Source organism: Myotis myotis, unplaced genomic scaffold (assembly GCF_014108235.1).
Source record: "Myotis myotis isolate mMyoMyo1 unplaced genomic scaffold, mMyoMyo1.p scaffold_m19_p_50, whole genome shotgun sequence".
NCBI lineage: Eukaryota > Metazoa > Chordata > Mammalia > Chiroptera > Vespertilionidae > Myotis > Myotis myotis.
In genome coordinates this window covers 545,963-570,558 of record NW_023416358.1, presented here as the reverse complement: position 1 = coordinate 570,558, position 24,596 = coordinate 545,963, and the positions used below count along the sequence as shown (strand labels likewise).

Sequence of the window (24,596 nt, the reverse complement as noted above, 5' to 3'; positions counted from 1 at the left end):
CGTCTACACTGAATCCAGGTGGACGTATAACTATTGGTCTTTCCTCGTCTACACTGGGTCCAGGTGGACGTATAACTATTGGTCTTTCCTCGTCTACACTGAGTCCAGGTGGACGTATAACTATTGGTCTTTCCTAGTCTACACTGAATCCAGGTGGACGTATAACTATTGGTCTTTCCTCGTCTACACTGGGTCCAGGTGGACGTATACCTATTGGTCTTTCCTCGTCTACACTGGGTCCAGGTGGACTTATAACTATTGGTCTTTCCTCGTCTACACTGGGTCCAGGTGGACGTATACCTATTGGTCTTTCCTCGTCACACTGGGTCCAGGTGGACGTATAACTATTGGTCTTTCCTCGTCTACACTGGGTCCAGATGGACGTATAACTATTGGTCTTTCCTCGTCTCCACTGGGTCCAGGTGGACGTATAACTATTGGTCTTTCCTCGTCTACACTGGGTCCAGATGGACGTATAACTATTGGTCTTTCCTCGTCTCCACTGGGTCCAGATGGACGTATAACTATTGGTCTTTCCTCGTCTCCACTGAATCCAGGTGGACGTATAACTATTGGTCTTTCCTCGTCTACACTGAATCCAGGTGGACGTATAACTATTGGTCTTTCCTCGTCTACACTGGGTCCAGGTGGACGTATAACTATTGGTCTTTCCTAGTCTACACTGAATCCAGGTGGACGTATAACTATTGGTCTTTCCTCGTCTACACTGGGTCCAGGTGGACGTATAACTATTGGTCTTTCCTCGTCTACACTGGGTCCAGGTGGACGTATAACTATTGGTCTTTCCTTGTCTACACTGGGTCCAGGTGGACGTATAACTATTGGTCTTTCCTCGTCTACACTGGGTCCAGGTGGACGTATAACTATTGGTCTTTCCTCGCCTCCACTGGGTTCAGGTGGACGTATACCTATTGGTCTTTCCTTGTCTACACTGAATCCAGGTGGACGTATAACTATTGGTCTTTCCTCGTCTACACTGAATCCAGGTGGACGTATAACTATTGGTCTTTCCTCGTCACACTGGGTCCAGGTGGACGTATAACTATTGGTCTTTCCTCGTCTACACTGAGTCCAGGTGGACGTATAACTATTGGTCTTTCCTCATCTACACTGGGTTCAGGTGGACGTATAACTATTGGTCTTTCCTCGTCTACACTGGGTTCAGGTGGACGTATACCTATTGGTCTTTCCTTGTCTACACTGAATCCAGGTGGACGTATAACTATTGGTCTTTCCTCGTCTACACTGAATCCAGGTGGACGTATAACTATTGGTCTTTCCTCGTCACACTGGGTCCAGGTGGACGTATAACTATTGGTCTTTCCTCGTCTACACTGGGTGCAGGTGGACATATAACTATTGGTCTTTCCTCGTCTACACTGGGGTCAGGTGGACGTATAACTATTGGTCTTTCCTCGTCTACACTGGGGTCAGGTGGACGTATAACTATTGTTCTTCCCTCGTCTACACTGAGTCCAGGTGGACGTATAACTATTGGTCTTTCCTCGTCTACACTGGGGTCAGTTGGACGTATAACTATTGGTCTTTCCTCGTCTACACTGGGTCCAGGTGGACGTATAACTATTGGTCTTTCCTCTTCTACCCGGGGTCCAGGTGGACGTATAACTATTGGTCTTTCCTCGTCTACACAGGGTCCAGGTGGACGTATAACTATTGGTCTTTCCTCTTCTACCCGGGGTCCAGGTGGACGTATAACTATTGGTCTTTCCTCGTCTACACTGTGTCCATAAAGAAATGTAACTATTGGTCGTCAAGTTCCTCTTTCTGCGTCTGCCTCGCCACCATCACCGTGAGGACTTTCATGGATGCTTGGAGCTGTGTCTCTCTCGTTGGAGCTGTTATTGGGGTGCTCCTCACCCTAGGGCCACCTCTCCCCACCTCTGCCCTACCAACCTGCATCCCAGCAGTGTCCCCTCCCCTTCCTGGGTCCCAGACCCTCCCACAGGGCCCTGGGGGTGCCCTCCAGCTCTCTGGGGTCCAGGGCCCTGCAGCTCTCGGTCATACACTGTCCAGCGTGCAGTGGCCCTCACCCACCTGTCTGTGGATGTCCAGCTGGTACTCCATCTCCAAGTTGGACAGGAACACGCGGATCCTGGGGGTGTCCCACTGGACGAGGCACGTGGAGGCGTTGCAGTGGACGGTGATGTTGCCAGGGGGGTCATAGATTTCTGGGAGGAGAGACCGGGGTGTGCCCCGTGAGCTGGGGTGTCTCCTGTGAGACCCTCAGAGGGGACAACCTGAAGGGGAGACCTGGGAATTGAAACCCAGGAGGTCAGACCCAGAAGGTGAGAGCCTGGAGGACCATCCAGGGACATTTGGAGCCCCAGGCGCTGGGGGAGACGGGGGGACCCTCCATGGCACCTCCAGAGGGAGCAGGGCCCTGGGACACCCAGTCTCCAGGATCTACAGGAAGGAGTGGGGCCCTGGGACACCCCGTCTCCAGGATCGACAGGAGGGAGCTGGGCCCTGGGACACCCGGTCTCCAGGTCGACAGGAGGGATCATGGCCCTGGGACCCCTGGATCTCAGACGCCTGGTCTCCAGGATGATGAGAAGATACATTTTTAGTGTTCTAAGCCCCCCAGGAACCTTCTGCAGATTTCAAAGCAAATTGGGCTTTGATATTCCTATATAATAAAAGCATAGTATGCAAATTGGGAGGTCATCCATGAGTTCGACCAGGGGGCAGGGCCAGCCGCGAAAAGGGAGGGCATCCCCAGCCAGCAGCTGGCAGCTGCTAGGAACCGTACCAGTGCACGAATTTCATGCACCGGGCCTCTAGTATATATACAAGCAGTGGTTCAATCACACATCCTGGTTCTTAACTAGTGTCTTTTATTTTACAAATTCATTGGCAGCAAAGGCATTTTGTGAATGGATATTTTATTTATTTTTTTAAATATATTTTCACTAGAGGCCTGGTGCACAAATTTCTGCACAGAATGGGGGTGAGGCTGGCCTGCCCCATTTGGGGCCGATCGGGCTGGGCCGGCGAGGGGGAGGGGATGCAGGAGGATGGCTGGCCGCCCCACCCCCTGGTCGAACTCCCGGTTGAACTCCCTGTGAAGGGAGAATTTACGTATTAGCCTTTTATTATATAGAATTGATTTCAAAGAGAGGGAGAGAGAGATAGAAACATCCATGAGGAGAGAGAATCACGGATCGGCTGCCACCTGCACGCCCCTGACTGGGGACCGAGCCCCCAACCAGGGCCTGTGCCCTGGACCTGGAATCGAACCTGGGACCCATCAGTCCTCAGGCCGACGCTCTATCCACTGAGCCCCACCAGCCAGGGCCTTACCTATTGTCTTTAATATCAACCTATCGTCGAAGAACTGGATGCCTGCGCTGGGACTGGTGCCGTTGACGAGGATGTAAATCTCCGAACGGAATTCCGTGGCCCCTTGGAGGTGACATCCCACGTGGGTGGCCTTTGCGTCTCTCAGGTAATAGGGACATTCCCTCGTGCTCCCTGACCTGCAAGAGGCCAAGATATTGGGGCAACATGAGGACGTTGGCATTTCTCACCGTTGTTTCTGTGAGCTTGATGCTTCCTGTACATCAAGCGTGTCAAACTCGCAGCCCGCGGGCTGCGTGCGGCCCACAACCAATACGTTTGGGGCCCAGCCAAGAGCTGTAGAGAAGACACGCTATCGTAAAGATTTCGTAACTTAATTTTCACAATATCCTGTTATACATCATCTCTCTATATAAAAGCCTAATAGGCTAAATGTCTTGCTGTTCCACAAGTCGCTATGACGGGCACTGACCACCAGGGGGCAGACAGTCAACAGATTAATCAGTCGCTACGACGGGCACTGACCACCAGGGGGCAGAGAGTTGACACATTAATCAGTTGCTATGACGGACACTGACCACCAGGGGGCAGACAATCGACAGATTAATCAGTTGCTATGATGTGCACTGACCACCAGGGGGCAGACAATCGACAGATTAATCAGTTGCTATGATGGACACTGACCACCAGGGGGCAGAGAGTCGACAGATTAATCAGTCGCTATGACGTGCACTGACCACCAGGGGGCAGTCGAGAGATTAATCAGTTGCTATGATGAACACTGACCACCAGGGGGAAGACAGTCGACAGATTAATCAGTTGCTATGACGGGCACTGACCACCAGGGGGCAGTCGACAGATTAATCAGTCGCTATGACGGGCACTGACCACCAGGGGGCAGACAGTCGACAGATTAATCAGTTGCTATGATGCACACTGACCACCAGGGGGCAGACAGTCAACAGATTAATCAGTCGCTATGACGTGCACTGACCACCAGAGGGCAGACTGTCGACAGATTAATCAGTTGCTATGACGGGCACTGACCACCAGGGGGCAGACAGTCGACAGATTAATCAGTAGCTATGACGGGCACTGACCACCAGGGGGCAGACAGTCGACAGATTAATCAGTCGCTATGACGGGCACTGACCACCAGGGGGCAGAGAGTCGACAGAGTAATCAGTTGCTATGATGAGCACTGACCACCAGGGGGCAGACAGTCGACAGATTAATCAGTCACTATGACGTGCACTGACCACCAGGGGGCAGACAGTCGACAGATTAATCAGTCGCTATGACGTGCACTGACCACCAGGGGGCAGACAGTCGACAGATTAATCAGTTGCTATGATGAACACTGTCCACCAGGGGGCAGACAGTCGACAGATTAATCAGTTGCTATGACGGGCACTGACCACCAGGGGGCAGTCGACAGATTAATCAGTCGCTATGACGGGCACTGACCACCAGGGGGCAGGCAGTCGACAGAATAATCAGTTGCTATGACGGGCACTGACCACCAGGGGGCAGGCAGTCGACAGATTAATCAGTTGCTATGATGCGCACTGACCACCAGGGGGCAGTCAGTCGACAGATTAATCAGTTGCTATGATGCGCACTGACCACCAGGGGGCAGACAGTCGACAGATTAATCAGTTGCTATGATGCACACTGACCACCAGGGGGCAGACAGTCAACAGATTAATCAGTCGCTATGACGTGCACTGACCACCAGAGGGCAGACTGTCGACAGATTAATCAGTTGCTATGACGGGCACTGACCACCAGGGGGCAGACAGTCGACAGATTAATCAGTTGCTATGACGGGCACTGACCACCAGGGGGCAGACAGTCGACAGATTAATCAGTCGCTATGACGGGCACTGACCACCAGGGGGCAGAGAGTCGACAGATTAATCAGTTGCTATGATGAGCACTGACCACCAGGGGGCAGACAGTCGACAGATTAATCAGTCACTATGACGTGCACTGACCACCAGGGGGCAGACAGTCGACAGATTAATCAGTCGCTATGACGTGCACTGACCACCAGGGGGCAGACAGTCGACAGATTAATCAGTTGCTATGATGAACACTGTCCACCAGGGGGCAGACAGTCGACAGATTAATCAGTTGCTATGACGGGCACTGACCACCAGGGGGCAGTCGACAGATTAATCAGTCGCTATGACGGGCACTGACCACCAGGGGGCAGGCAGTCGACAGAATAATCAGTTGCTATGACGGGCACTGACCACCAGGGGGCAGGCAGTCGACAGATTAATCAGTTGCTATGATGCGCACTGACCACCAGGGGGCAGGCAGTCGACAGATTAATCAGTTGCTATGATGCGCACTGACCACCAGGGGGCAGACAGTCGACAGATTAATCAGTTGCTATGATGAGCACTGACCACCAGGGGGCAGGCAGTCGACAGATTAATCAGTTGTTATGATGGACACTGACCACCTGGGGGCAGACAGATGACAGATTAATTAGTCGCTATGACGGGCAATGACCACCAGGGGGCAGTCGATGACAGATTAATCAGTTGCTATGACGGACACTGACCACCAGGGGGCAGTCGACAGATTAGTTGCTATGACGGACACTGACCACCAGGGGGCAGTTGACAGATTAATCAGTTGCTATGACGTGCACTGACCACCAGGGGGCAGACAGTCGACAGATTAATCAGTTGCTATGACGGGCACTGACCACCAGGGGGCAGACAGTAGACAGATTAATCAGTTGCTATGACGGGCACTGACCACCAGGGGGCAGGCAGTCGACAGATTAATCAGTTGCTATGACGTCCACTGACCACCAGAGGGCAGACAGTCGACAGATTAATCAGTTGCTATGATGGGCAATGACCACCAGGGGGAAGACTGTTGACAGATTAATCAGTTGCTATGATGGGCAATGACCACCAGGGGGAAGACTGTTGACAGATTATTCAGTTGCTATGATGCGCACTGACCACCAGGGGGCAGACAGTCGACAGATTATTCAGTTGCTATGACGCGCACTGACCACCAGGGGGCAGACAGTCGACAGATTAATCAGTTGCTATGACGGGCACTGACCACCAGGGGGCAGGCAGTCGACAGATTAATCAGTTGCTATGATGGTCACTGACCACCAGGGGTCACAGTCGACCAGTCATTATGACGTCCACTGACCACCAGGGGGCGGATGCTTTGACCGGTAGGTTAGCTTGTTGTTGGAGTCCAGCAGACCGGCTGGACTCGCCCTGGAGCCTCGGCCTGCGGACTGAAGGGTCCCGGGTTCGAATCCAGCCAAGGGCATGCACCTTGGTTGCGGGCACATCCCCAGTGGGGGGCGTGCAGGAGGCGGCCGATCGATGCTTCTCTCTCATCGATGTTTTTAAGTCTCCATCCCTCTTCCTTCCTCTCGGTAAAAAAAAAAATCAATAAAATATATTTAAAACAAAAAAAACCCTACGTTTTTGTGAAAATGGATGCATGTCACTTACTGCAGGTCTCTGATGTGCAGAAAGTACTGGACGTTTTCCGGGGCGGCCGGACCCCTGGCCCACGTGCAGTTCATGAAATCCGCCCGGTAGATGAGGCACGAGACGTTGCGGGCCGCTGTGCCCTGCCCACCTGGGCAGAGACAAGGAACGATATATATATATTTTTAAAATATATTTTATTGATTTTTTTGCAGAGAGGAAGGGAGAGGGATAGAAAGTCAGAAACATCGATCAGCTGCCTCCTGCACACCCCCCACTGGGGATGTGCCCGCCACCCAGGTCCATGCCCTTGGCTGGATTCGAACCCGGGACCCTTCAGTCCGCAGGCCGACGCTCTATCCACTGAGCCACACGGGTCAGGGCAATATATATTTTTTTTTAAAAAAAAGGAAGCGGTGAGGTGTTTTAGCGAAGATACGGAGAAAAGGGAACCTGCGTGGACAGTTTATGGAAATGCGAATGCGTGTCGTCAGGATGGAGAACAAGGCTGTTCCGCAAAATCTTCAAAATAGAACCGGCCTGTGGTTCTGCAGCTTCACTTCTGGGAACATAGATTCAAAGGAAATGAAATCTGGGACTTTTTTTTTTTTTTTAACATTTTCTTGTTAAAGATAAATTTTTTTTTATTTGGTTTGTTGTGGCTAATCCTCACCTGAGGATATTTTTTCCATTGATTGAAAATTTTATATATATTTTATATGTGTATAAATATATATTATATATAAATATATAAATATATAAATATCTATCTATCTATATATCTATATAGATATAGATATAGGTATAGATATAGATATAGATATAGATATAGATTAGATATAGATAGATATATAGATATTGATATAGATATAGATACTTATAGATATAGATATAGATGTAGATATAGATACAGATACAGATATAGATATAGATATAGATATAGATATAGATATAGATATAGATATAGATACATATAGATATAGATATAGATAGATATAGATATAGCTATAGATATAGATATAGATATAGATACATATAGATATAGATATAGATATAGATGATATAGATATAGATATAGATATAGATATAGATATAGATACATATATATATAGATACATATATATATAGATATAGATATAGATATAGATATAGATGATATAGATATAGATATAGATATAGATATAGATATAGATATAGATTTAGATACAGATATAGATGATATAGATATACATATAGATATAGATATAGATATAGATATAGATATAGATATAGATTTAGATATAGATATAGATATAGATATAGGTATAGGTATAGATGATATATAGATATAGAATAGATATTATAGATATAGATATAGATATAGATTTATTATTGATTTCAAAGAGGAAGGGAGAGAGATAGAGACATAGAAACATCCATGATGAGAGAGAATCATGGACCGGCTGCCTCCTGCACGCCCCCCGCTGGGGAATGGAACCCACAACCCGGGCATGTGCCCTTGAGCGGGAATCGAACTCGGGACCCTTCAGTCCGAGGGCTGATGCTCCATCCACTGAGCCACACCGGCCAGGGCGAAACACTTGGGTTTCATCCTTTCCTCTGGATGTGTGTGTTCACTGATTTCTAGAGAGAGTGGAAGGGGGACCGAAGGGGGAGAAGGGGGGGGGTGAGACAGAGAGAGAAACATGGATGCGAGAGAGAGACCCGTTGAACGGTTGCCACCCGCACATGCCCGGTCCAGGGCCGGGGATCGAACCCGAAACCCAGGTCCGTGCCCTTGACCGGGAACCGAACCCAAGACCTCCTGGTGCCTAGGTGGACGCTAACCACTGAGCCACACCGGCCGGGCCCTGGGGAGTCGGGGGGGGGGCAGGCGCGGGGGTGTCACGTTCGATGGACACGGGGTGGACACCGGCCCCGGGGCCACGCGCCTCCTACCCGGGTTGGCGAAGTCCAGCTCCTCGGTGACGGGTCTGGGGCCCACGTTTGCGGTGACGGAGAAGGTCGCCCCCTGGTGGAGGACGGCGGCGGGGAACGCGCAGTGGCAGCGGAGCTTCTGGAGCTAAAAGACCCAGGTCCCCGGGAGTGAGGACCGGGGCGCCCCCGGCTCCCGGCTCCCGGCTCCCGGCTCCCGGCTCCCGGCGTAAAATCTGTTCCCCACCCGTGTTCCTTCTGTGGGCGGGGTCCGCGTGACACCTTGGGGGGCGGGGGAAGGCAGATGGATGGGCGGGCGAGGGGAGAAGGTCAGATCAAGGTCATGTCACCAGAAACCCCCTTAAAAATATTGTATATATAAAAGGATATAAAAATATATGAAAATATATGAAATATATGAAAATACATAAAAATATATAAAATATATAAAATATATAAAAATATATACATATAAATATATAAATATATAAAATATATACATATAAATATAAAAGTATAAAAATATATAAAATATATGAAAATATATAAAAATATATGAAAATATACAAAAATATATAAAATATATAAAATATATACATATAAATAGAAAAGTATATAAAATATATTAAAATATATAAAAATATATAAAAATATATAAAATATATAAATATATAAATATATAAAATATATACATATAAATAGAAAAGTATGTGAAATATATGAAAATATATAAAAATATATGAAAATATATAAAAATATATGAAAATATATAAAAATATATGAAAATATATAAAAATATATAAATATATAAAATATATACATGTAAATAGAAAAGTATATAAAATATATGAAAATATATAAAAATATATAAAATATATAAAATATATACATATAAATAGAAAAGTATATAAAATATATGAAAATATATAAAAATATATAAAATATATAAAATATATACATATAAATAGAAAAGTATATAAAATATATGAAATATATAAAAATATATAAAATATATAAAATATATACATATAAATAGAAAAGTATATAAAATATATGAAAATACATAAAAATATATAAATATATAAAATACATACATATAAATAGAAAAGTATATAAAATATATGAAAATACATAAAAATATATAAAATATATAAAATACATACATATAAATATAAAATTATATAAAAATATATGAAAATATATAAAAATATATAAAATATATAAAAATATATAAAATATATGAATGTATATAAATGTATATAACTATAAACAAATATATATATGTATATTAGAGGCCCAGTGCACGAAATTCGTGCAAGAGTAGGTAGGCCTCCCTTCCCCCAGCTGCCGGCACCAGCTTCCCTCGGGCACCCGGGACCCTGGCTTCTCTCACAGCCCCGGCTTCATCTGGAAGGTCGTCCGGAAGGATGTCTGGTGTAATTAGCATATTAGGCTATTTATTTATATATATTAATTTCAGAGAGAGAGACACACCAATGAGGAGAGAGAATCAGGGACCGGCCGCCTCCTGCACGCCCCCCACTGGGGATCGAGCCCACAACCCGGGCCTGTGCCCTCGACCGGGAATCGAACCCGGGACCCTTCCGTCCTGCAGGCCGGCGCTCTACCCACTGAGCCACACCGGCCAGGGCCGTGTTTCCTGAAATCCATCTCCGTGGTCTCCCCGCGTCTAAGCTAACGGGGTCCCAGCGAGGGATCCCAAAGGCGCGTATTTGGGGTCCACGTACCCTCATGGTCACGGGCCCCCTTTTCCGGGTCCACATCCCGCACTGGACGGCGGTCGTGTTGTCGCCGCAGGCCCAGGTCAAGTTCATCCTCCAGGGGTCGAACTGGACGTGGAGGCTGGGGGCGGGCGCGACGGTCGGACGACCTGAAGGACGAGGTGCCCAGGTTCAGAAACGACCGTTTTCATATATATATATATTTTTACGTATTTATCCTATTGACAAGTATTGACAAGTATCGGGTGTCCCAAAATTCACGCAGGATTTGAATTCTGCATGAGCATTCACAGCAACAACGAAAAAAATAAATAAAAGCCTAATTTTACTCGGTTGATCTAATCGGATTCTCATATCTGTTGCCCTTGGATGTAATCGATTTGATCAGCATCACCATGGACCAATGATGGCCCAGGAGCAGGGACCAGGAAGACCAATGAAGACCGCGGTTTTGTGTCTGTGCCAGCAAAGCCAGGGAGGCCATGGACCCGGTGTGCTGTTTGATCATTAAACCCTAGACTGTCTGCTTTATGAATCAATAAAAAATTTACAATTTTTAGTGATAAACCTGGATTTTCTACCAAAATTACCTCTTGCGTGAATTTTGGGACACCCTTTATATCTATACACTATATACATATCCCATGTTCAAAGGCTGTTAAATTTCAACGAAAGAGTGTGTATGTTCCAGCAAAGTTGTGGAGGCCACTGACCCTATTTCTATTCCACACATAACCCTGTACTGTTTAATTTATGAATCAATAAAAAATTACAATTTTTAACTATAAACCTGTGTTTTCTACCAAAATTACTTGTTGCGTGAATTCTGGGACATTCTTTATATATACACACTATATACGTATCCCATGTTCAAAGGCTGTTAAATTTCAACAAAAGTGCGTCTGTGCCAGCAAAGCCGTGGAGGCCACTGACCTGATGTGCTATTAAATACACAACCCTAGACTGTGTCCTTTGTGAGTCAATAAAAAAATTACAATTTTTAATTAAAACCTGTGTTTTCTGTCAAAATTACTTCTTGCGTGCATTTTGGGACACCCTTTATATCTATACACTATATACATATCCCATGTTCAAAGGCTGTTAAATTTCAACGAAAGAGTGTGTATGTTCCAGCAAAGTTGTGGAGGCCATTGACCCTATTTCTATTCCACACATAACCCTGTACTATTTAATTTATGAATCAATAAAAAATTACAATTTTTAACTATAAACCTGTGTTTTCTACCAAAATTACTTGTTGCGTGAATTCTGGGACATTCTTTATATATATATATATATATATATATATATATATATATATATATATATATACACACTATATACGTATCCCATGTTCAAAGGCTGTTAAATTTCAACAAAAGAGTGTGTATGTGCCAGCAAAGCCGGGGAGGCCATTGACCCTATGTCTATTCCCCACATAACCCTGTACTATTTACTTTATGAATCAATAAATAATTACAATTTTTAATTACAAACCTGTGTTTTCTGTCAAAATTACTTCTTGCGTGAATTTTGGGACACCCTTTATATATCTATATCTATATCTATATCTATATCTATCTATATCTATATCTATATCTCTCTATATATATCTATATATCTATCTATATTATCTATCTATCTATCTATCATCTATCTATCTATCTATCTATCTATCTATCTATCTATCTATCTATCTATCTATCTATACACTATATACATATCCCATATTCAAAGGCTGTTAAAGTTCAACAAAAGAGTGCGTCTGTGCCAGCAAAGGCCATTTACCCAATGTACTGTTCCATACATAACCCTAGACTGTCTCCTTTATGAATCAGTAAAAAATTTACAATTTTTAATGATAAACCTGCGTTTTCTGCCAAAATGACTTCTTGCGTGAATTTTGGGACACCCTATATATGTGTAAAAAAATTAAAAATGAGAAATAAATGAATTTGAGTGGCAGAAAGGAGTCGAGCACGTTGGCACACTTACCCCGGGGCTCCTGGGTCAGTAGACACGCCGGTTCGAGCAGCGTCAGGACCAGGGCGGCTCTCACCAGGGCACCCATGGGGGGTGGAGGCCGCCCGAGGGTCAGGGAGCTGCCTGGATGGAGAGAGAGTCACTCTGTCAGCAAACCTGCTCTCTCCGATCATCAACGGAGCCCTGGCCGGTGTGGCTCAGTGGCTAGAGCGCCGGCCTGCAGACCGAAGGGTCCTGGGTTCGATTCCCGATCAAGGGCATGGACCTGGGTTGCAGGCTCCTCCCCGTCCCGGGCCCTGGTCGGGGTGCGGGCAGGAGGCAACCCATCCAGGTGTCTCTCTCTGTCTCTCCGACTTCCTCTCTTTCTAAAGCAAACATGTCGAACTCGGGCCCCACAATGAATATTTTTCCGGCTCAGCCAATAGAAGGGTCTGTAAGAAATGTTTTTTTAAAAAATATATTTTATTGATTTTTTTACAGAGAGGAAGGGAGAGGGATAGAGAGTTAGAAACATCGATGAGAGAGAAGCATCGATCAGCTGCCTCCTGCACATCCCCCACTGGGGATGTGCCCACAACCCAGGTCCATGCCCTCGACCGGGAATCGAACCCGGGACCCTTCAGTCCGCAGGCCGACGCTCTATCCACTGAGCCACACTGGCCAGGGCTGTAAGAAATGTTTTAATAAAAATTTTGTAACTTAGTCTTTATAATATCCTGTTATACAAAATCCTATGTAATAAAAGCCTAATATGCTAAGAGTCCGGTTGTCCGGTCGGCCATTCAACCAATCAAAGCGTAATATGCTAATGACATGCTAAGGCCGCTCAACCGCCCGCTATGACGTGCGCTGACCACCAGGGGGCAGACAGTCGACTGGTCGACCAGTTGCTATGACGTGCACTGACCACCAGGGGGCAGACAGTCGACTGGTCGACCAGTCACTGCGACGTGCACTGACCACCAGGGGGCAGACGCTCTGACCGGTAGGTTAGCTTGCTGTTGGGGTCCGGCCGATCAGGACTGAGCGAGACGGGCCGGACACGCCCTGGAGCCCTCCCGGGGTCCCTCCCCGGCCCCGATCGTGCACCCGTGGGGTCCCTCGTCCTGGCCTGCACCCTCTCGCCATCCGGGACCCCTCGGGGGATGTCGGAGAGCCGGTTCCGGCCCCATCCCTCAGGCCAGGCCAAGGGACCCCAATGGTGCACAAATTTGTGCACTGGGGCCTCTAGTCAATCAATCAATCAATCAATCACTCAATCAATCAGTAGAAATATAAAACAATAAAGAGAGACCCAGAATGGGTGCCCACGTTCAGGCACATGAAGGGTCGAAGAAAGGAGAAGACGGTCAGTTGTCCGGGGGGGGCCAGGCTGCCGGACAGAGATGCAGGGGAAGCTACTCACCCTTGACGTCCAATCCAAGGGCCCGTCTTTCTCTCTGTCCCAGGGTCCGGGGTGCAGCCCGGCCCAGCCACGCCCTCGCCCTGGCTCTCGTTTCGTTTCTCTAAAGTCCCCCCCCCTCCTCCTCCTCCTCCGTAGACACCCCCCGTGGCTTCTGCTTTCCACTCCCCACTTCCCCTGACCGCCTCCTTCCCACGTGGACTCGCCCGTGAGGACCTGGTGGGGGAAGCCAGGAGCCAGGAGCCCACAGACACGGGCACCTGGTTTTCATTTATCTATTAAATATATATGTTTATTGATTTCAGAGAGGAAGGGAGAGGGAGAGAGAGAAACATCGAAGATGAGAGAGAATTATTGGCCGGCTGCCTCCTGCACGCCCCCTACTGGTTGGGGATGGAACCCACAACCCGGGCCTGTGCCCTTGACCGGGAATCGAACCCAGGACCCTTCAGTCCGCAGGCAGAGGCTCTATCCACTGAGCCACACTGGCTACAGCTATTTTATTTTTGTAAAATATATTTTATTGATTTTTGACCGAGAGGAAGGGAGAGGGATAGAGAGTCAGAAACATCGATGATTGAGAAACATCGATCAGCTGCCTCCTGCACGTCCCCCACTGGAGATGTGCCCGCAACCATGGTACATGCCCTTGGCCAGGACTCGAACCCGGGACCCTTCAGTCCGCAGGCCGATGCTCTATCCACTGAGCCACACTGGTCAGGGCTATTTTTTTTAAATTTTTTAAATAATTCTTTATTATTGAATGGATTACATATGTCCCCCCTGATTCCTTCCAGCCAGCCCCCCATCACCTGCCCCAGCCAGTTTGGCTCAGTGGATAGAGCGTCGGCCTGCGGACGGAAGGGTCCCAGGTTCGATTCCTGGTCAAGGGCACAGGCCCGGGTTGTGGGCTTGATCCCCAGTCAGGGGCGTTCAGGAGGCAGCCGGTCCGTGATTCTCTCTCATCATGGATGTTTCTCTCTCTCTCCCTCTGCCTTCCTCTCTGAAATCAATAAAAATTTTTTTAAAAGAAAGAAATATCAGGTCGCGGCCTCCAGTCCCCCGTACCTGGCGTGAGGGCGCGATGGCGTTACGACCATTTGCATATCGGCTCTTTATTCTGTAGGATGTAAAGCCTTTGTTCATCCTGGCTTTTTACCGCCGCCTTCTGCCTCCTGCCCTCGACCGGGGACCACCCACCATCGCCCCCTCACCTGTGTGGGCACCGGGACCTGTGCACCCCTTGAGGCCCAACCCCCCAGCCTCCCAACCTCCCCTCCCCTCCCCCTCCCCTGCAAAGGGAACCCCACTTTCTCCCAAAAGGGGGAACTTAAAAAGCCGCAGACCACAGGCCTTGCGAGGTCTCCGCCGCCCAGGTAACTCGTATCCGTGGGCCACGGGGAAACCGGAATCGCCCCAATCCTGCTCCACCCAGCCATGCAACCCTGATCTTGGGGGGCCTGGGGGGTTCCCACGGAGACCTAGGGCTTTTGGGGTGTCCCTGCGGGGCCTGGCAGATGCACCCCGCGCCCCCCACAAACATATTTGCATCCTCTCCCGGTTGCATCCTCATCTCCTCTTTTCAGGGGCCACCCTGCACGCCCTCCGCCCCCCAGGAAGCGAAGGGACCCCCCAACATTGCTTAACCCCAAGTTGCTTACCTCCAGGAGTTCCTCTTTCCATGCTTTTCAACCCAAGTTCCCTCTGGCTGGGATTAGGCAAGCTCTGAACTTCTCTAAACTTGACTTTAAAAAACCCCCCAAAAAACTCCTACATACACCTCCTCCTCCCCGTCCCCCCAAATCCATACAATCATCTCCCCTTAAACATAAACGGTGGGTTATAATGCCAGGATTGTTTTCTTGAAAATAAATAAACGCTTTTTAATTTTTCCCCCTCTTTTTTTTTTTAAGAAAAAATATATCTTTTTATTGATGTCAGAGAGGAAGGGAGAGAGAGAGACAGAGAAACATCCATGATGAGAGAGAATCATGGACCGGCTGCCTCCTGCACGCCCCCACTGGGGATCAAGCCTGCAACCTGGGCTTGTGCCCTTGACCGGGAATCGAACCCGGGACCCTTCAGTCCGCAGGCCGATGCTCTACCCACTGAGCCACACCGGCCGGGGCTAAAATATTCCCTTTGAAGTACCCGACTCAGACCCTGGTCGGGTAACTCAGTTGGTTAGAGTGTGTAAGATTCGATCCCCAATCAGGACACATACAGGACGCAACCCATAGAGTCATCAATTAGTGGAACAATAGCTCCGCCAGCCAGCTTGGCTCAGGGGTTGAGCGTCGGCCAATGAACCAGGAGGTCCCGGGTTCGATTCCCGGTCCAGGGCATGGACCTCGGTTGCAGGCTCCTCCCGGACCCAGGCCCTGGTCTGGTCGGGGCGCGTGCAGGAGGCAACCCATCAAGGTGTCTCTCTCTCTCTCCCTCTCTTCCAATTTTTGTAAAAATCAAAGGAAAAATATCCTCAGGTGAGAATTAACAACAACAACAAAAGAGTAAAAGTCTATAAAGGGCCATATCATATATATTTTTATTTTTTAAAAAAATATATTTCTATGGATTTCAGAGAGGAAGGCAGAGGGAGAGAGAGAAACATCCACGATGAGAGAGAATCGTGGACCGGCCGCCTCCTGCACGCCCCCCACTGGGGATGGAGCCCGCAACCCGGGCCTGTGCCCCTTGACCGGGATTCGAACCCAGGACCCTTCAGTTCCCTCGCGGACGCTCTATCCACTGAGCCACACTGGCCAGGGCTGGGCCATATAATATTTTTTAAAAATAAAAATAAAATAACAATGCCAAGTGGCCACCTGCCCAGTGTCTGCGTGAGATTTGATTTCTCCTGTTGACCCGGTTACAACCCCACAGACACTCTGCCTCCAATTCCTCCCGCCTTTGGGGGCCAGGGCTGTTCTCCTGGGGAATTTGCCCAGCTCCCCCATGAGCCTGGCTAATTCCTGGGGCTCCCTGAGGCCGGAAAAGGCACCCCCAAACCCATGGGCTACTAGAGCCACTGGCTCTGAGCTGGAGCCTGACCCCCCCCTCCGCAGCTACAGACGCAGAAAAATTAGCAACATTGGGGGACACGTTGGGGGACCCCAAAGCCAGGGACCGGCTTACCCGACGGCACGAAGCTCTCCTCCAGCCACCTGCCTCGGCTCACCCCGATTCCTGGCGCCTCCCCATCCGCCCGTGCCCCCCAGACAGTGACCCCCCAGGGCCTGCGGAGAATGGATGCTGAGAGTTGGCCGGGTCTCCTTAAATACCTCCCCTTCCTGCCTGGCGGCCACGCTTCCTCATTGTCCTGGCGAGGACGGGGCCGCGCCAGCCCACGCGACGTGCGTGTGCATGAGTGTGTGTGTGTCTGTGTGCGTGTGCGTGTGTGTGCAGGTCTGTGTGCATGTGTCTGTGCGTGTGTGTGTCTGTGTGTCTGTGTGTGCGTGTGTGTGCGTGCATGCGTGTGCATGAGTGTGTGTGTGAGTTTGCATGTGTCTCTGTGTGTGAGTGTGTGTGTCTGTGTGGGCGCTCGCACATGTGTGCGTGTGTGTGCATGCATGTGTGTGTGATTGTGTGTGTGTGATTGTGTGTGTGATTGTGTGATTGTGTGTGTGATTGTGTGATTGTGCGTGTGATTGTGTGATTGTGTGTGTGTGATTGTGTGTGTGTGATTGTGTGTGTGTGATTGTGTGATTGTGCGTGTGTGATTGTGTGTGTGTGATTGTGTGATTGTGCGTGTGTGATTGTGTGATTGTGTGTGTGTGATTGTGTGATTGTGTGTGTGATTGTGTGATTGTGCGTGTGATTGTGTGATTGTGTGTGTGTGATTGTGTGTGTGTGATTGTGTGATTGTGCGTGTGTGATTGTGTGTGTGTGATTGTGTGATTGTGCGTGTGTGATTGTGTGATTGTGTGTGTGTGATTGTGTGATTGTGTGTGTGATTGTGTGATTGTGCGTGTGATTGTGTGATTGTGTGTGTGTGATTGTGTGATTGTGTGTGATTGTGTGATTGTGCGTGTGATTGTGATTGTGTGTGTGTGATTGTGTGTGTGTGATTGTGTGTGTGTGATTGTGTGATTGTGCGTGTGTGATTGTGTGTGTGTGATTGTGTGATTGTGCGTGTGTGATTGTGTGATTGTGTGTGTGTGATTGTGTGATTGTGTGTGTGATTGTGTGATTGTGCGTGTGATTGTGTGATTGTGTGTGTGTGATTGTGTGTGTGTGATTGTGTGATTGTGCGTGTGTGATTGTGTGTGTGTGATTGTGTGATTGTGCGTGTGTGATTGTGTGATTGTGTGTGTGTGATTGTGTGATTGTGTGTGTGATTGTGTGATTGTGCGTGTGATTGTGTGATTGTGTGTGTGTGATTGTGTGATTGTGCGTGTGTGATTGTGTGATTGTGTGTGTGTGATTGTGTGATTGTGCGTGTGTGATTGTGTGATTGTGTGTGTGATTGTGTGATTGTGCGTGTGTGATTGTGTGATTGTGCGTGTGTGATTGTGTGATTGTGCGTGTGTGATTGTGTGTGTGCGCGTGCACGTGTGTGTGCGTGCGTGCGTGATGGTGAGTGCGTGTGTGTATGTGTCCTTGTGCGTATGCATGTATATGCGTGCACACGTGTGTGCATGTGTGCATGTGCATGTGTGCATGTGCATGTGTGTGCATCTGTGTGTACGTGTGTCTCTGTGTATATGTGTGTGCGTGTATGTGCATGTGTGTGTGCGCGGGTGTACATGTACATGTGTGCGTATGTATGTGCGGGTGTACATGTATGTGTGTGCATGTGTCTGTGTTATGTGCATGGTGTGTGTGTGTGCATGTGCATGTGAAGATGCCCACGTGATATGGATGTGGATGCTGACATGGGTGTGCATGCGTGCAAAGGGGAAAGGAGGAGGAACGAGGGACGTCGAGGGGCCCTGGCTGGTGTGGCTCAGTGGATAGAGCGTCAGCCTGTGGACTGAAGGGTCCCGGGTTCGATTCCCAGTCAAGGGCACATGCCCGGGTTGAGGGCTCCAACCCCAGGGGGAGGCGTGCAGGAGGCGGCCGACCCATGATTCTCTCTCATCATGGGTGTTTCTCTCTCTCTCCCTCTCCCTCTCCCTTCCTGTTTGAAATCAACAAAAATGTAAAAGATAATAATAATAAAAAATGAAAAGCTCGGACTGTGAAACTAACTTAGAAAGTGTCCACAAAGGGAGATTCTCAAAATAAATAATAATAATTAAAAAAGGGAGATTCCTAAAGGTCCCTTGGTGCGAATTCTTTGTTCCTTGCAAAGTTCAACCTCCCACTTCCCTCTGTTTCTGTCCAGAGAACACCCCCCACCCCCAGACACCCCGTGGGCAAAGGCTCAGCTCCAGGGGACCCGTCTTGGGAGTTTCCAGGATCCATAGGCTCATGACAAGGGCCCATCGATGCCTCGTCCCTCAGGTCGTGGCTGCAAACCCCCAGAGTTCACACCCCCGGCGTTAAATATCAGAAGTCGCCTCAAAGGCTCGCACCCAGGGCAAGACTTCCTCAAAATGAAAAGGGCACCTCTTTGCATAAAAAAAGCTAGAAATCCCTGCCCCTCTGACCGCTGACCACTGGCCGCAGGCCGCAGGCCGCCGGCAGCTTGCTCACGACCTGGTTTTTGTAACCGGAGAACAAGGGGGTCCCAGTTGCTTGTTGCGACTTGAGCCAATTAAGCAGGGACAAGGTGAGGTCCTATAGGACAGCGGTCGGCAAACCGCTGCTCGAGAGCCACATGCGGCTCTCTGGCCCCTGGAGGGTGGCTCTTCCGCAAAATACCACGTGTGGGCGCACATGTCCAGTGCTATCGGAACGTCGTGGCCCATGCGCAGAAGCCGGTGTCTTGTGGAAGAGCCACACTCAAGGGGCCAGAGAGCCGCCTGTGGCTCGCGAGCCGCAGTTGGCCGACCACGGCTCTAGGAGCGTTGATTCCAGTCCTGCCAGTGGGATGGGAGAGCCGCAGGCCACCCACAAACATCTGTTCTGCACCCTCAGAAGCCAGCTGCTAAGATGGGTAAAAGGACACGGATTTCATGGGGGAAGTAGGAGTTACCGGCCTGGGGAAGTGGGCACGGGGTACTCATTACAGGTTACAGGTCATGCGGGCTAGTGGTGGGGTGGTGGGTTTGCAGAGTTGTCATCTGGTCTCGGGGGGTTTCCGGAAGGGAGACCCGCATGAAACGGAGGCAAGTAAACGATCAGATACAGAGTTCGAAGCAAGGGTGACAAGGTTGCTCAGATGACAACCCTGCAACCCCCCCCCCCCGGGCACCCCCAGGACCAGATGACAGGTAACAGGGCCTAGGGGTTGCCAAGAGCAGGGTGCCTCCAGGACTCGATTCTCTCAGCCACGAAACTGTCAATATTTGTGTGATGATTGGCAGTTCTCAGGACAGGAGGAGGGACCATGTGCCTACCTGAGCGTACAACTCCCAGCCAGGCGAGATGGGGCTTTCTATTTTCTTTTTTTTAAAAAAATGTATTTACTTAATTATTTATTAAATACTAGAGGCCCGGAGGGTGGGTTTCCCTCAGCCTGGCCTGCACCCTCTCCAATCCGGGAACCCTCAGGGGATGTCTGGCTGCCGGCAGTCGGACATACCTCTTGAAATCCAGGACCGCTGGCTCCTAACGGCTCATCTGCCTGCCTGCCTGATCGTCCCTAACCACTCTGCCTGCCGGCCTGGTTGCCCCTGACTGCTCTCCCCTGCCAGCCTGATCACCCCAACCACTCTGCATGCCGGCCTGGTTGCTCCTAACTGCTCTGCCCTACTGGCCTGATCACCCCTAACTGCCCTCCCCTGCAGGCCTGATTGCCCCTAACAGATCTTCCCTGCCTTTGCCACCGTGGCTTTGTCTGGAAGGATGTTCAGAAGATGTCTGGTCTAATGAGCATATTACTCTTTTATTAGTATAGATACTTTTATTGATTTCAGAGAGGAAAGGAGAGGGAGAGAGAGAATGAAACATTCATGATGAGAGAGAATCATGGGTCGGCTGCCTCCTGCACGCCCCCGACTGGGGATGGAGCCTGCAACCCGGGCGTGTGCCCTTGACCGGGAATCGAACTGTGACCTCTTGGTTTCCAGGTCGACGCTCAACCACTGAGCCACACTGGCCGGGTGTGACTCATCCTTTATTATGTGGTTGATGTTCTGACCAAGTTCCTTGAAGTTCTCAACAAATCCCTCAAGCCACCTTGTCACCCTTGCTTCGAACTCTGTCTCTGATCGTTTGCCTGCCTCCGTTTCATGCGGGTCTCCCTTCCGGAGATTTCTCTATTCTTCCATTGGCAACTCGTTCCTTTGTGTCCGCACTTTGGCTGCTTCCCCGTGTTTGTGGCTGTGCCTTCGGTAGAGCTGCTGTGTCTCCTGGAATTGGCAGGGTGTCCATGGGGCCCAGTGGCTTGCTCCCCTGTGTGGGCTGTGTGCAGAGTCATGTGGGATGGACCGTTTCATAAGAGTGTATCTTGAGTGACGGTTACTTTGTTCTTCTTTCCCGGGGTCCTGTTTCGACATCCCTGCAGCTCAGGACGAGCCACCCACACTTTGGCGTAATCAGTGATTGCTCACAGAGGTTTCTTTAGAAGTCTCCCCCACCCTGGTTGGAGGAGAATCTATCTATCTATCTATCTATCTATCTATCTATCTATCTATCTATCATCTATCTATCTATCTATCTATCTATCTATCTATCTATCGATCAATCTATCTATTTATCCATCTATAAAAATGCCTAAGTGACAATCCGACCGTTCGACCGTCCGACCGGTAGCTATGACGTACACTGACCACCAGGGGGCAGACGCTCGACGCAGGAGCTGCTGATCTGTGGTGACTTGGCAGCTGCAATTCTCGGGTGATGCACCCAGACCCAGAGAGGAGGGAGCCCGATTCCAGGGTGCGTCACCCAAGAACCACCCTCTCGCAATCTGGGACCCCTCAGGGGATGTTGGAAAGCTGGTTTCAGCCTGATCCCCACAGGCCAGGCCGAGGGACCCCACTGGTGCACGAATTCGTGCACCAGGCTTCTAGTCTTGAAAATAAGAGGTGCCTGGCCAGCAAGGTTGAGTGTCAACCCAAGAACCAGGAGGTCAGGGTTCGATTCCCGGTCAAGGGCACATGCCCGGGTTACGGGCTCAATCCCCAGTGTGGGGCGTGGAGGAAGCAGCCGATGCATGATTCTTTCTCATCATGGATGCTTCTCTCTCTCTCTCCCTCTCCCTTCCTCTCTGAAATTAATAAAAATATATTTTTAGAAAAGAAAGAAAATACGAGGGAAGTAGATTTTTATTTCTTGCTGGTCTGGTTTGGCTGGGCCTTGTCTCAGACACAGAGTCCGCACACAGAGAAAGGTCTTGTAGGAAGAAATTGTTGGGAAGGTTTTTTTTAAGTTTATTTATTTTTTATATATTTTTATTGATTTCAGAGAGGAAGGGAGAGGGAGAGAGAGAGAGAAACATCAACAGGGAGAGAGAATCATGGACCGGCTGCCTCCTGCACGCTACCTACTGGGGATGGAGCCCACAACCCGGGCATGTGCCCTTGACCGGGAATCGAACCCGGGACCCTTCATCCACAGGCCGACGCTCTATCCACTGAGCCAAACCAGCGAGGGCAAAAACAAAATAGTATATATTTTTATTTTTTTAAAATTAACATGAGGTACAGTATAGTTTAAGGTGCACAACCCCGCGATTTGGACGTTTATATAACAAGGTGACAAGGAGGGGGAACAGGGGACATATGTAATACTTTCAACAGTAAGATAGTTTTTAAAAAAATATATTTTATGGATTTTTTTACAGAGAGAAAGGGAGAGGGATGGAGAGTTAGAAACATTGATGAGAGAGAAACATCGATCAGCCGCCTCCTGCACGCCCCCGACTGGGGATGTGCCCACAACCCAGGCCCATGCCCTTGGCTGGGAATCGAACCCGGGACCCTTCGGTCCGCAGGCCGACGCTCTACCCATTGAGCCAAACTGGTTAGGGCAGTTAGAATTTTGTTTAAAAACAGACAAAGAAGTACAAATGAGCAGAGACAGAATAAGTCATGGGCCTGCAAATGCAAGTTTTCATTGTGGCTTTGGAGCTGAGTGTCTCCGGGGCCGGTTCTTTTCAAAAGGAGCTGCTGCCCCCTAGTGGCCAAAACTTCTATTTTTTACGCAAACACAGGAAGTGGGAGAAACAGGCACAGAGGGTCCCTCCGAAGTCCCGCCCACCTGCACCTTCCGGCCCCTGAGGACTCGGTAAGCTCAGGTGAGCCCAATTGTGTCTCCTCCCCCCCCTACGCCCCCCAAATTGAAATTTGAACCCCTTAGTACCATGATTAAGACCTTATTGGCAAACAGGGTTTTTGCAGGTGGGAGAGCGTTTTAAAGGGGTGCATTCATCCAGTTTGAACGGGGTCCCTAAAAAGAGAGAGAGAGAGAGAGAGAGAGAGAGAGAAGAGACATTGGAACTTCAAAACTAATTCTTTAACCCTGGCTGGTGTGGCTCAGTGGGTAGAGCGTCCGCCTGCGGACCGAAGGGTCCTGGGTTCGATTCCCAGTCAAGGGCACAGGCCCGGGTTGCAGGCTCCATCCCCAGTAGGGGGCGTGCAGGAGGCAGCTGGTCCATGATTCTCTCTCATCATGGATGTTTCTCTCTCTCTCCCTCTCTGAAATCAATACAAATATATTAGAAAATAATTCTTTATGGTGGAAATTATTACATATGTCCCCTCTTTTCCCGCCCCATGGACCCCCTCCAGCCCGCCCCTACCCCCCACCCCCCACCCCAGGCCTTCACCACCCTATTGTCTGTGTCCATGGGTGATGCATAAATGCATGCAAAGTCTTTGGTTGATCACACCCACCTCCTTCTCTTCAAGATTCCACATGCATTTATTATTATTTTTTTTAAAAAAAAAATTAAAAAAAATATTGTTATTGATGTCAGTGAGGAAGGGAGAGGGGGGTGAGAGAGAGAAACATCCATGATGAGAGAGATCCATGGACCGGGCCGCCTCCTGCATGCTCCCCACTGGGGATGGAACCCGCATTAAGGCAAAATTTGAATGGGCCCCAAGAGGTTTCTTCCTAAGACTCGACTGCCCCCTGCTGGCCACGCCCCGTATATGCGGGCGATGCCTCATTGGTGGACGCAAAGCTCATCTTACAGGCTGGTAATTTAAGTACATTTTTTTGGGGGGGGAAGGTTCATATTCATTTCTTTTTCTGCTCCAGCCTAATCCAGTCCCTGTGGTACGATATAAAGCATGTCCCAAAATTCACGCAAGAAGTAATTTTGATAGAAAGCACAGGTTTCTAATTAAAAATTGTACATTTTTTATTGATTCATAAAGCAGACAGTCTAGGGTTTATGGATGGAATAGCACATCGGGTCCATGGCCTCCACGGCTTTGCTGGGACAGACGCACTCTTTTGTTATGGCCTGAGCAGCCATATTTTCGAGGCAGAATGGTCCCAGGATGCCTCCAGCCCCAAATCCGCACCCAACAGTGACATGTTGTGGATGCATTTGTTTCTCAACAATCGCGGGTGGATTTCCTGAGCCCCCAAAGGCGACAATTTTTGTCGATGAACGGAGCCACCAAGATGAAAATGGGCCTCATCGAAATTCAGCCACATTTAGGCAAAAACGGTCGCGGAAAATTTCCACAAAAGATTGCGTCTGTGCCAGCAAAGCCGTGGAGGCCATTGACC

At 49.0% G+C, this 24,596-nt stretch overlaps 1 protein-coding gene across 2 annotated transcripts in view; it reads right to left on the bottom strand.

Moving 5' to 3' along the window:
- Positions 1–17,110, bottom strand: part of CSF2RA (colony stimulating factor 2 receptor subunit alpha) — a 29,811-nt gene extending 12,701 nt beyond the window's left edge. Inside the window, exons 1-7 of one of the 2 annotated variants that reach the window (XM_036311159.1) lie at positions 16,998–17,110; positions 12,473–12,583; positions 10,484–10,626; positions 8,760–8,883; positions 6,843–6,972; positions 3,343–3,518; positions 2,077–2,210 (exon numbers count right to left, since the gene is read on the bottom strand). In XM_036311159.1, coding sequence (XP_036167052.1) covers positions 2,077–2,210; positions 3,343–3,518; positions 6,843–6,972; positions 8,760–8,883; positions 10,484–10,626; positions 12,473–12,548 — 783 coding nt within the window. In that variant the 5' untranslated portion in view covers positions 12,549–12,583; positions 16,998–17,110. Of the gene's footprint in view, positions 1–2,076; positions 2,211–3,342; positions 3,519–6,842; positions 6,973–8,759; positions 8,884–10,483; positions 10,627–12,472; positions 12,584–13,865; positions 13,940–16,997 lie in introns of those variants that run through there. The other variant, XM_036311160.1, reaches the window with a different exon arrangement.
- Between the last annotated feature and the right edge of the window lie 7,486 nt (positions 17,111–24,596).